The sequence below is a fragment of the Mobula hypostoma genome, chromosome 9, assembly GCF_963921235.1.
Source record: "Mobula hypostoma chromosome 9, sMobHyp1.1, whole genome shotgun sequence".
Lineage (NCBI taxonomy): Eukaryota > Metazoa > Chordata > Chondrichthyes > Myliobatiformes > Myliobatidae > Mobula > Mobula hypostoma.
This window is the reverse complement of record NC_086105.1, coordinates 135,653,048-135,666,403: the sequence shown is the minus strand read 5'-3', so window position 1 is coordinate 135,666,403 and position 13,356 is coordinate 135,653,048. Positions and strand designations below refer to the sequence as shown.

The window sequence follows — 13,356 nt, the reverse complement described above, 5'->3', positions numbered from 1 at the left end:
TGGCACTTTTAGGAAAGTAAACACTTGGAACACTGGAGGAACAAACTGAGAGATCACATGGGGTTGGTGTTCAAAATAACAGGCTATTTAATAAAAACTGGGGCACACCAGAAGACTGGCCAAAGCTGATCTACCCGTGCATGAATTTCATACAGCTTTTACATTCTCGGTTGACGAGACAACCAGTAAAACCACATTTTATTGGCCTGCAATTATCAGGCTCCTGAACTGGCTGCTGGCTTCGTGGCTGTGGACTCACTTTTGCAAACTTCAGTTCTGAATGTTATTTGCTTACTGCATGATTTGTCTTCTCCTCCTGCACATTGGCTGTTTGACGATCTATTCATTCTTTAATGGATTCTATTGGGCTTCTTTGTTTCGTGGCTGCCTGTAAGGAGACAAATCTCAAGGTTGATATATGGTATACACACTTCGACGATAAATGTACTTAGAACTTTGATTTTGATAACAGAATGGCGGCCACAGGAAAAGTTAATGAAGTAACAGGCCAGGTCCTGATGACAAAATAAGATGATCATCCACAGGTATAACAGTAAATACAATTTTCTATTACAACGATAGGTGCATGCTGCAACGTAATTAGCAAAAGTCCTAAAACCTGATGTTATCGCTGCTGTATTCCAAGTCTCCTCTTCTGTCTGCCGTTCCTTGTTACCACATTAGCACAATCCACATCACTACTTTCTACTTATTGACCCTCACTATTCCAAGTTTTTTCTTCTGTCTGCCATTCCCTGTTACCACATTAGCACAATCCACATCCCTACTTACTAGTTATTGACCCTCACTATTCTTTCCCCGACAACAAACATCATGAAGCTTAAGGGTATACTTCACTCTAAAATGTTGTATCATGGCATTTTCATATGGTGTGTAGTAGTAATCGTGTTGTTGATTTCAATTTTCATTTTGCCTTACAGAGTCAAGAGGCCAATCACCTCACCATCCTGTGGTCTATGCTTATGAAACAATTCATGTGATACCATTAAGAAGCAGAAGCATTTCTAGGCTTTCTGGTCCAATTATAGATGAGAGGACAAATTATGCATATGTTCTTGGGCCACCAGCTCCACCAGGTATGATGGTTTTTAATAATTTATTCCCATTATCGGAATCTAGCATAATATTGATTCTCAGTCTCTTAAGGGAAAGCTGCTGGTAATTTCCATACACTATACAAAAATATTCATACAATGATTTTGTCTCATACTTTATGTTTCATAATTCTATTAGACATAAATTGTTAGGCCACTGAATCTATGCCGTCCCTTAGAGCAATTCCATCAACCTGTTGAGGCCCTTCGTTGATTGGGGTCGACTGTGAATATTGCATCCTAGCTGTCTATGTGATACGCAAGCCAAGGCGGTACGATATGGAGAGCAAGCTGTTGCCCATGCAGCAGGATTCCCCTCTCCGCACAGCTGATGACGGATACAGTTTGGTACCAGCGGCATCGCAGGAGTTGCCAGTCAGCACTGAACTCAATGTAGGACTGCCTTAGGGCCTCCAGTTCTGGACCTTTTCTCGGGCATTACTCCCAAAGCTTTCCCCATGAGTAGGTATAGCCACAAGGCGGCGAAGGTTTCAGATCAGAGTTTTCCTTCTCCTAGATGAGCTGCCAACCACGGCTGATGAGCCTCATTTTGCCAAAGAGACTGGTTTTAAGATGTCAGTAACCTGCCTCTGCTCCTTCTCCTGTCAGTAGAAACAGTTCTGCAAGGCTTAGTAGCTAAGTCACACGTGAAGGCCAGGGGCTGGACTTGGTTGTCAGAGGCTATTTGAGATGCATGCCATTGGGAGTATTTAATAAGTAAAGGGCGTTTATCCCCACTACCACCCCTGATTATAACAAATTTAAGAAACCATCAATCTATTACTTCAATTACATCCCTGTTACACATTCTCCATCACATGCCAATCAACCTTTGATTTGCCTACCACATCTTTATGATGTAGGAGGAAACCAGAACATCAAGGGAAAACTACATAGCTATGGGAAGAACATGAAAACTCCTCTCAAGACAGTATCAAAGATCTAGATCGAATCCAGATCACCAGAGCTGTTAGGGATCAGCAATACCTGTCTCATAACAACAGATTCTATTGCACTGTTATAATACTTCTGTATGGTCCCCAAGTATAATAAGATGGACTTGATCTCACAATCTACCTTCTAATGGACTTCCCACCTTATTGTCTATCTGCACTGCACCTTTTCTGTAACTGTGATACATTTTTGCATTCTGTTATTGTTTTACTTCTAACACAATGCACTGCCCTGTTGAAAAGTTGTTTTGTAAATAATACTATTCTTTTGCACTTCTGGTCAGATGCTAATTGCATTTCATTGGATATGTATCTGTACTCGGCACAATGACAATGAAGTTGAATCTAATCTAATCTAATCTAAATGATTTGTATGGTTGGTATTCAAGACAAGTCTTCTTAGCTATAATTCAATTTTGTGACAATGACAAAGCCGCCAGAGAAAGCAGGATCTCCCAGTGGCCACACATTTTAATTCCGCATCCCACTCCCATTCTGATATGTCTATCCACGGCCTCCTCTACTGTATAGATGAAGCCACACTCAAGTTGGAGGAATAACACCTTATATTCCGTTTGGGTAGCCTCCAACCTGATGGCATGAACATTGACTTCTCTAACTTCCGCTAATGCCCCATCTCCCCCTCGTACCCCATCTGTTATTTATTTATTTCAGAAGTTTTCTGATGACTCTGCCATAGTTGGGTGCATCAGCAAGGGAGATGAGGCTGAGTACAAGGCTACGGTAGGAAACTTTGTCACATGGTGTGAGCAGAATTATCTGCAGCTTAATGTGAAAAAGACTAAGGAGCTGGTGGTGGACCTGAGGAGAGCTAAGGCACCGGTGACCCCTGTTTCCATCCAGGGGGTCAGTGTGGACATGGTGGAGGATTACAAATATCTGGGGATACGAATTGACAATAAACTGGACTGGTCAAAGAACACTGAGGCTGTCTACAAGAAGGGTCAGAGCTGTCTCTATTTCCTAAGGAGACTGAGGTCCTTTAACATCTGTCGGACGATGCTGAAGATGTTCTACCAGTCTGTGGTGGCCAGTGCTACCATGTTTGCTGTTGTGTGCTGGGACAGCAGGCTGAGGGTAGCAGACACCAACAGAATCAACAAACTTATTCGTAAGGCCAGTGATGTTGTGGGGATGGAACTGGACTCTCTGGCGGTGGTGTCTGAAAAGAGGATGCTGTCCAAGTTGCATGCCATCTTGGACAATGTCTCCCATCCACTACATAATGTACTGGTCGGGCACAGGAGTACATTCAGCCAGTTTCTCATTCCACCGAGATGCAACACTGAGCGTCATAGGAAGTCATTCCTGCCTGTGGCCATCAAACTTTACAACTCCTCCCTGGAGGGTCAGACACCCTGAGCCGGTGGGCTGGTCCTGGACTTATTTCCTGGCATGATTTGCATATTATTATTTAATTATTTATGGTTTTTATTGCTATATTTTTACTCTGTTCTTGGTTGGTGCAGCTGTAACGAAACCAAATTTCCCTCGGGATCAATATAGTAGAACTATGACTATGACTATATACACACATTCTTTTTCTCTCTCTCCTTTTTCTCCCTCTGTCCCCCTCACTATACCCCCCCACCCATCCTCTGGGCTTTCCGCCTCCCCCTTTTCTTTCTCCCTAGACCTCCTGTCCCATGATCCTCTCATATCCCTTTTGCCAATCACCTGTCCAGCTCTTGGCTCCATCCCTCCCCCTCCTGTCTTCTCTTATCATTTTGGATCCCCCCCTCCCCCTCCCCCTTTCAAATTTCTTACCAGCTCTTTCTTCAGTTAGTCCTGACGAAGGTTCTCGGCCCGAAACGTCGACTGTACCTCTTCCTAGAGATGCAGCCTGGCCTGCTGTGTTCACCGGCAACCTTTATGTGTGTTGCTTGAAATTCCAGCATCTGCAGATTTCCTCGTGTTCACCTCCTTTATTTGAAGTTATGTTCTTAATTATAATCGTTTTGTTGTCAATCTCCTTGTTTGTTTAAAGCAGATTTCTGCACACAGTCAGCCCGTGACTGTCACCTGTGAACAAATATTAACACCACCTCACAAAGACTAAGAAATCTGTAGAAGAACATTGTTTAAAGAATTCTCATTGTTAGAGATGGAGATATTCTGCAGTTAAATGTCACCATATAATACTCTGCAGGCCTTTCATTTTAGTCAAAATCTTTTGAACTACAAGTGATAATCTCAAAAATCCTTTTGATCTCAAATATTAGCATTATAAATATTATTCTCTTTCCACTGACTCGGCATCCTGCTGAGTGCTTCCAATACTAACTATTTATTTCAGAAGAGTGTACATAAAACTGGCCCAGCCCAAACAACTCTGGAAGCAAGAATACTGGGGGGCGGGGGGGGAATAACTAAAAGTTGGAAGCCGGGAGAACAACACCAGTAACAAAATAAATCAAAAATATGCTCAGGAATAAACACCGATTGGGTATAAATATGGCCTGGTAAGCAATAGGACTTGTCAATTTAATTGGCTAATAACACACTGGAGGAGCTCAACAGATCAAACAGTATCTAAGGGTGAACAGGAGGTGTCGCCCTTTGACCACTCCTTTCCTCTCGACCAGCTGAGTTCCTCCAGCAGATTGTCTGTTGCTCCAGATTCCAACATCCCTTGTGTTTCCAAATCAGTCTCCTGAACCACAGTGGGTAACTTCACTCACCCCAACACTGAGCTGATCTCCACAACCTACGGACTCACTTTCAAAGACTCTACAACTCATGTTCTCAATATTATTCACATTTGCCCAGTTTGCTTCTTTTTCACATTGGTTATTTGTCCACCATTGTTTGTGTGCAGTTTTTCATTGAGCCCATTATATTTCTTAGTATCTACTGTGAACGCCAGCAAGAAACTGAATCTCAGAGTATTATATGGTGACATTTATGGGTGATGGGGTGGAGACACATCTCCACCAAAGGAGATGCAAGGTTCTCCTTTCCTCCACCAGTCTGCAGGTCACTCTTGTACAGGGTGTTTCACCTGCTTCGCCTGCCCCCCCCCCACCCCCCGATCAGAGTCATGCGAAGCAATGGGATGGTCAAATGAACAGTAGGTGCACAACACAAGTCCTGGTTATGCGACCACTGGCACCGGACGGACAACCTCTGAAGCATGTTGATAATGGCTGGGGTCATCCACTTTATTTGAGCCCAGAGGAAGGCAATGGCAAACCACTTCTGTAGAAAAATTTGTCAAGAACAATCAATGTCGTGAGGCCATGATTGCCTACGTCATACGATACGGCAAATAATGATGCTGGTGATGATATGCACTGTGATAATAAATTTACTTTGAAATTTGAAATTAAATGGCTAATGGTGTGACCCAGAGGCCAGGTGGCAGGAGGCTAATGATGGGAACCAAGTGGAATGGTTTCTAGCAAGGTCATCAGTGGAAGAGAAGGTGGGGCCTTTGGTGGCTGGAATGGAAAGGGCAGGAAGCCCCAGTGATTCCTCCAGATTCCTAAAAGATCATGTTCAGGTACCTTAAAGCTCCAGATTGATGACAGTTGACAGAAGGTCAATGGGTAGATTTCAGGGTTACCCTTTGCTCTGTACCATGTATCTTTTGAATGATTTGTTTCCGACAGGTCGTTATAATGTACCAGCTGCCTTTCAGTATGGATTTCCACCTCCAGTGTACTATGGTCAGTATGGATATCCACCTCCTTACCTTCCTCCAGCTGGAACACCAGGTAAGAAATCAGTGTTGTGTTGGGCGCGGCTTGGGTCATTTCCCCCACAAGAAGAACTTGTCATATAACCCCTTCAGTATCAGCCATACCTGTAATTTCAAGCAAACTGAAAGGGAATTGGATTACAAAGTTAAAAAGTATTTATTCCTGTATTGCTTTATGTAGGATCCATGTATCTATTTTTTGTCTGTCTGTATTGTAATTTATGTTGTGTGTTTATTTTGGGTTATGGTAATTTGTCACTTGAGAGGGCCGTGGTAGAAACAAACGAGCATATCACATATTCACCCGTTTTGCTGTTAGTTTTTACCCTTTGAATGAAATGTTCATCCAAGTCGTATTATTCCTTCTCAAAGGAATTTCAGGGCATTATTCAAGAACCTGACCATTATTTAATACTGAACCAATGAGTCCATAAGGCATAGGAACAGAATTAGGCCATTTGGCCTAGCGAGTCTGCTCCGCTATTCGATCATGGCTGATTTATTTTCCCTCTGAACCTGATTTTCTTGCCTTTTCCCCATAAGCTTCGATGTCCCAACTAGTTACCTATCAACTTCCTCCTTAAATATAGCCAAAAACTTGGCCTTCACAGCTACCTATGGCAACGAATTCCACAGATTCTCCAATCCCTGGCTAACAAAATTGCTCCTTATCTCTGTTGTGAAGAACATAAGACTGTAAGACATAGGAGTAGAATTAGGCCCTTTGGCCTAGTGTGTCTGCTCCACCATTCAATCATGGCTGATTTGTTTTCTCTATGAACCCTATTTTCCTGCCTTCTCTCCATAACCTTTGGTGTCCCTACTAATTAAGTACCTATCAATCTCCTCTTTAAATATATCCAGTGACTTGGCCTTCGCAGCCATCTGTGGCAATGAATTCCACAGATCCACCACCCTCTAGCTGAAGAAATTCCTCCTCACTTCTGTTCTAAAGAAAATCTTCAGGCTCCCCTGCAACAAACGATCACTTTACTGCCTTACTGAACAGAATGTCTACAACACGAAAATAAATCAGTTGTTTATTTGCCTTTTACATCTTTTGGAACTTGCTGTGCTCAGATGACCTGCTCCACTCCAGCACCTCAAAGCTATTTCATTAGCTGACAGGAATTTCTCTTTGCCTGAGGGCAGAAAATGTGAAAATCCAATATGCTCACATACATTTTGCTTATCCTGTATTATAATGTAAACTTATGGGGCAGAGGGTAGTGGAATAGATTTATACCCTGCCTTCATTTCAAAGGCTGGAGGTCAAATTCTGACTGATAATAGGAAAGGGCTCTCAAACAGGCCAGTGATAAGGACGGTAAATGAAGTAATTTTGGGTAAATACACTGGACTGAAAGTATTAAAAAGTCAAGAGTGATTCTACAGTTCTGATTTGCAGTGAGACCAGTGGCTATTTGCTCCAGGTTTCTTGAATTCTGTCAGGACAATCTCAGGGCAGAATGTCAGTACACTGTCTGTGGTGTACTGCACTAACTAGTGGTGTAGGATCCTATATTAATCATTTTATGTGGAATGAATTAGTTACAACTTTTATATCTATCACGCCTTCTTATGGATTAATGAGTGTAAATAGGATAGGATGGTTAGAGTAACGCTTTACAACACCAGTGACCCAGGTTCAATTCACGCAGCTGTCTGTAAGGAGTTTGTAAGCTCTTCCCCTGACCACATGGGTTTCCTGCAGATGCTCTGGTTTCCTCCCACATTCCAAAGACAAACGGCACACAGAAAAAATGCTGGTGAACGCAGCAGTCCAGGCAGCATCTATAGGAAGAGGTGCAGTCGACGTTTTGGACCGAGACCCTTCCTATAGATGCTGCCTGGACTGCTGCGTTCGCCAGCATTTTTTGTGTGTGTTACTTGAAATTCCAGCATCTGCAGATTTCCTCATGTTTGTGTTTTTAAAGACAAACGGGTTGGGTTAATTGGCAGCGTGGGATTGTCGAGCTAGAAGGGCCTGTTACCATGCTGTTATCTCTAAATACACATAAATAAATCAATAAATACTAGTTCAAGTTCAAGTTTAATTGTCGTTCAACTCTACATGAATACCCATGAATACAGCCAGATGAGACACTGTTACTCAAAGGCCAAGGTGCAAAACACAGTGCCAACAGTCGTTCACAGCACAGCACATATATAACACACATAAGACAGCAGTAAAATACAGTCACAAAAAAAATAGTCTGAGTCCCTGAGTTCATGAATGTTGCAGCAGTCTGCAGCAAACACAATACCGTACATCTTGTCTTCTGCCGAGTGAGCACCAACTCCAGCACGTTCACCACAGTGCACCACCTCTGGTGAAGCGCAATGACTCTCATGCCTCTCTCAAGCAGGGGACACCACAGTTTGAGGCCTAGTTCTCATGACAACCGAGACCACACAGCTCTCCAATAAAACAGTGAATCAGACTTGCAGCACTCCACATTACCAATTTCCAACAGGGTCTTACAATCACAAGAAAAGCGACTGAGACAATCGCTCGCTGCTAGATTGCACACTGTCTTCACACACCAGTGCCTCTCTGATGTGGGCAGCAGCACCATCTGCACCAGGTCCATCTCCTTCAGTTTCTCCACCATCGAGCTAATCGTTATGGCTTCCTTCATACAATTCCTTTTTAAGCAATCGTACGGTCATAGAGCCAAAGAAAGTACGGCACAGAAACAGGCCCTTCGGCCCATCTAGTCCATGCCAAACCATTTAAACTACCTAGTCCCATCACATAGCCCTCCATACCCCTCCCATCCATGTACCTATCCAACCTTCTCTTAAACTTTGAAATCAAGCTCGCATGCACCTCTTGCATTGGTAGCTCATTCCACACTCTCTCAACCCTCTGAGTGAAGTTTCCCCTCATATTCCCCCTTAAACTCTTCCCTTTCACACTTAACCCATGAACTCCAGTTTTAGTCCCACCCAACCTCAGTGGAAAAAGCCTGCCTGCATTTACCCTACCTTGTCGCTCCTTGAAAGTGGCTACACAGATCGATAAGGTGGTTAAGAAGGCTTATGGAATGCTTGTTTTTATTACTCAAGGCAGTGAGTTCAAAAGTTAAGAGGTTATGTTGCAACTTTGTAAAACTCTGGTTAGGCCACAACTGGAGTATTGCATACAGTTCTGGTCACCCCACTGTAGAAAGAATGTTGAGGCTTCGGAGAGGGTGCAGAAGAGGTTTACCAGGATGCTTTTTGACTGCGCCCCTTCCTATAGATGCTGCTTGGCCTGCTGCGTTCACCAGCAACTTTGATGTGTGTTGCTTACCAGGATGCTGCCTGCTTTAGAGGTTATGTGCTATCACAAGAGGCTAGATAACCTTGGGATGTTTTCTCTGGACCACCAGAAGCTGAGGGGAGATCTGACAAAGATTTACAAGATTATGAGAGGCATAGATGGAATGGACAGAGAGTATCTGTTTCCCAGGAATAAACTAATACAAGAGGCATGCATTGAAGGTGAGAAGGGGTAGGTTCAAAGGAGATGCGTGAGGTAAGTTCTTTTACTTAGAGAGTCCTGGATGCCTGGAATTCACTGCCTGGTATGGTGGTAGAGGCACATTGGAGGCTTTTAAGAGATGTTGGGATAGGCACATGGATCTAAGGATGATGACGGGATATGGACATGGTGTAGGTCAGAGGGATTAGGGTTTGGGTGTTTTTGATTTGCTTTTTAGCTGGTTCAGCACAACATTGTTGGCTGAATAGTCTGTTTCTATGCTGTACTGTTCTATGTTCTATATTCCTCATAATTTTGTATACCTCTATCAAATCTGCCCTCAATCTTTTATGTTCCAAGGAATAAAATCCTAACCTATTCATTGCTTCCTTATAACTCAGGTCTTCCAGTCCGGGCAACATCCTTGTAAATTTTCTCTGTACTCTTTCCTGTAGGTAGGTGACCAAAACTGCAGACAATACTCCAAATTAGGCCTTACCAACATTTAGATTCGAAAGATTCAAAGTATATATAAAGTATGCATAAATTATACAACCTTGAGATTCATTTGCTTACTAGCAGCCACAAAGCAAGAAACCCGAAGGAACCCAATTTTTTTTTTAAATGACCAACACCCAACATAGAGAGAAAAAAACAAATCATGCCAACAGCATTCAGAAAGAAACTAATTCCTCAATGCTTATACAATTTCAACATAATAATCCATCTCCTGTACTCAATATGTTGACTTATGAAGGCCAGCGTGACAAAAGCTGTCTTTACAACCCTATCTGCCTGAGACACCACCTTAAGTGAATTATAGACCTGTATTCTCAGATCCCTTTGTTCTACTGCACTCCTCAGTGCCCAAACATTCACTGTCTCAGACCTACTGTTGGTCCTATCAAAGTGCAACACCTCCTACCTGTCTGCATTAAATTCCATCTGCTATTTTACATCCCATTTTTCCCAGCTGTTGCAGATCCCACTGCAAGCTCTGATAGCCTTCCTCGCTGTCCACCACACCCCCAATCTTTGTGGCATCCACAAATTTGCTGATCCAGTTAACCACATTATCATCCTAATCATTGATATAAATGACAAACAATGAGGGACCCAGCACAAATCCCTGCGACACTCCACTAGTCACAGGCCTCCAGTCAGAGAGGCAACCATCTACTACCACTCTCCCACAAAGCCCATGTGTAACCCAGTTTACTGCCTCATCTTGACTGCCAAGTGACTGAACCATCTTCAACAACCACCTATGTGGGACTTTGTCAAATACCTCACCAAAGTCCATGTTGACAACACCCACTGCCTTGCCTTCATCCATTTTCCTGCTAACTTCCTCAAAACTCTCTATAAGATTGGTTAGACATGACCTACCATGCACAAAGCGATAATGATTATCCCAAATCAGTGCACGTTGATCCAAATATTTTGTATCCGACCCCTTAGAATACCTTCCAATAACTTTCCCACTACTGATGTCAGGCTCACCAGCCTATAATTTTCTGGCATTTCTTTAGAGCTTTTCTTAAACAGCAGAATAAAATTAGCTGTCCTCCAATCCTCTGTTACTTCACCTGTTGCTAAGGATGATTTAAATATCTCTGCTATAGACCCTGCAATTTCTGCACTTGCCTCCCACAGGGTCCGAGGAAATAACTTGTTGGGCCCTGGGAATTAATTTGCCTGGAGGCATCAAACACCGCCTTCACTGTAATGTGTAAAGGTTCCAAGACCTCGCTGCTGCTTTGAGTTGAAGTTGCGCCACGTTAAAGCAGATACCTGCCGATCAGAACTTACTGCGTAAAACAGTTTCTCATCTTCCCTCTTGTCCTTTTAATTGTATCATTTCTGGGAGCCATTCTGTTCTGACAGCACTTCCTCTATTAAAATCCTGAATCATTTTAAAGAGAAACTAATGCATACTTAGTTATTTCATATGACTAATGAATACCCTGGCGCCACTAAGGTCTCGTCTATAGGACAGGGAGCTGTATAATGTTAACTATACTGTTTACTGTTTACCTGTGCTGAGCACTGCATGCATGTTGAATTATATTTTATTAACTTACTTCTGGTAGTATTTTGTTCTATGTGCTGCGTGTGATATAGTATGTTTTCTGTGTGCATCATGGTCCAGAGGAACATTGTTTCGTTTGGTTGTATGTATGTACAGGCAGATGACAATAAACTTGATCTTCAACATTTATGTTTTCCACCCAGGCATTCCTCCTGTGAATACTGGTTTCGCACTGCCAGCCAACACTGGTTACACATTGTCCCCTCCTATGAACTCTGCAACCAGAAGAGCAGGTAGGGAACTACTCCTGTTTGAGTATTGCTGGTCAAAACCAGACATAGAAAGACAGGCAACAAGAGAATGAAAAGGGGAAATAAGAATTTCATTTATACTCTTGAATTTTACAATTTCAAGAGTTCTGAAGTGCCTCAAAGACAATGCAATACAGCTTGAAGTGGAGTGATTGGTGATGCAATGTTGTAAGTTGGTAATTCGCATCAACAACCTACAACTGGAACATCATAAACACAAGAGATATTGCAGATGCTGGACCTCTTCAGTGACACAGACAAAATGCTGGAGGAACTCAGTAAATCAGGCAGTATCCATGTTTTGGAGTAACAGTCGACATTTTGGGCTGACAACCTTTCTACAGGACTGGAAGGAAGCTCAGAGTTCAAAGTAACTTTATTATCAAAGTACGTTCGTGTCACCATATACGACCCTGAGATTCATTTTCTTGCAGACGTACTCAGTAAATCCTATAAACAGAATAGAATTAATGAAAGGCCACACCCAACAGGATGGACAAACAACAAATCTGTAAGAGACAACAAACTGCAAATACAAAAGATTCTAAAAAATAATAAATATGCAATAAATATCAAGGACTTGAGATGAATAGTCCTTGAAAGTGAGTCCATAGGTTGAGGGAACAGTTCAGTGATGGGGCAAGTGAAGCTGAGTGAAGCTTCCTCCTCTGGTTCACAAGCCTGATGGCTGAGGGATAATAACTGCTCCTGAACCTGCTGGTGTATGTCCTGAGGCTCCTGTACTACCTTCCTGATGGGAGCAGCAAGAAGAGAGTATGTACTGGGTGGTGGGGGTCTCTGATGATGGGTGCTGATTTCCTGGGACAACGCTCCGTGTGGAAGTGCTCAACAGTGGGAAGGGCTTCACCCATGACGGGCTGCGCCACATCCACTAATTTTTGTGGGATTTTACATTAAAGCGTTTTGGTGTTTCCTTACCAGGCTGTGACACAGCCAGTCAACATACTCTCCACTACACATCTATAGCAGTTTGTCAGAGTTTTAAATGTCATGCTGAATTTGCCGCTGGACAATGAGACAGACTTTCAGAGCTCGCAGAGGGATCTGGTCCAGCTGGAAAAACGGGCTGAAAAATGGCAGATGGAATTTAATACAGACAAGTGCGAGGTGTTGCACTTCAGCAGGACAAATCAGGGTAGGTCTTACACAGTGAACCATAGGGCAACGCGGAGCGTAGTAGAACAAAGGAATCTTGGAATATAGGTACATAATTATTTGTAAGTGGCATCACAGGTAGGGTCGTAACCAAAAGCTTTTGGCTCATTAGCCTTCATAAATCAAAGTATTGAGTACAGGAGATGGAATGTTATGTTGAAGTTGTATAAGATGTTAGTGAGACCTAATTTGGAGCATTGTGTGCAGTTTCGGTCACCTACCTACAGGAAATATATAAATAAGGCTAAAAGAGTACCAACAAAATTTACAAAGATGTTGTCGGGACTAGAAGATCTGAGTTATAAGGAAAGATTGAATAGATTAGGACTTTATTCCTTGGAACATAAAAAGTTGAGGAGAGGTTTGATAGAGTCCCAATACCATATTATCAGGGACATAGATGGGTTCAATGCAAGCAGGCTTTTTCCACTGAAGTGGGGGGCGCTACAACTAAAGGTCACGGGTTAAGGGTGAAAGGTAAAATCTTTAACAGGAGTGGAAATTTCTTCACTCAGGGCTGTGAAAGTGTGGAACAAGCTGCCAGCACAAGTGGTGCACACGAGCTCAATTTCAATGTTT

At 42.8% G+C, this 13,356-nt stretch overlaps 2 protein-coding genes across 2 annotated transcripts in view; one reads left to right on the top strand and one right to left on the bottom strand.

The window, feature by feature from the left end:
• The window catches only part of ccdc78 (coiled-coil domain containing 78), a 140,978-nt gene extending 135,118 nt beyond the window's left edge, over positions 1-5,860 (bottom strand). The window contains exons 1-3 of the mRNA XM_063059252.1: positions 5,784-5,860; positions 3,857-4,111; positions 296-388 (exon numbers count right to left, since the gene is read on the bottom strand). The gene's annotated coding sequence lies outside the window, so the exon portion shown is untranslated. The remainder of the gene's footprint in view (positions 1-295; positions 389-3,856; positions 4,112-5,783) is intronic.
• The window catches only part of LOC134352283 (postacrosomal sheath WW domain-binding protein-like), a 30,750-nt gene that overhangs the window by 7,463 nt on the left and 9,931 nt on the right, over positions 1-13,356 (top strand). The window contains exons 5-7 of the mRNA XM_063059574.1: positions 942-1,097; positions 5,701-5,805; positions 11,494-11,583. Coding sequence (XP_062915644.1) covers positions 942-1,097; positions 5,701-5,805; positions 11,494-11,583 — 351 coding nt within the window. The remainder of the gene's footprint in view (positions 1-941; positions 1,098-5,700; positions 5,806-11,493; positions 11,584-13,356) is intronic.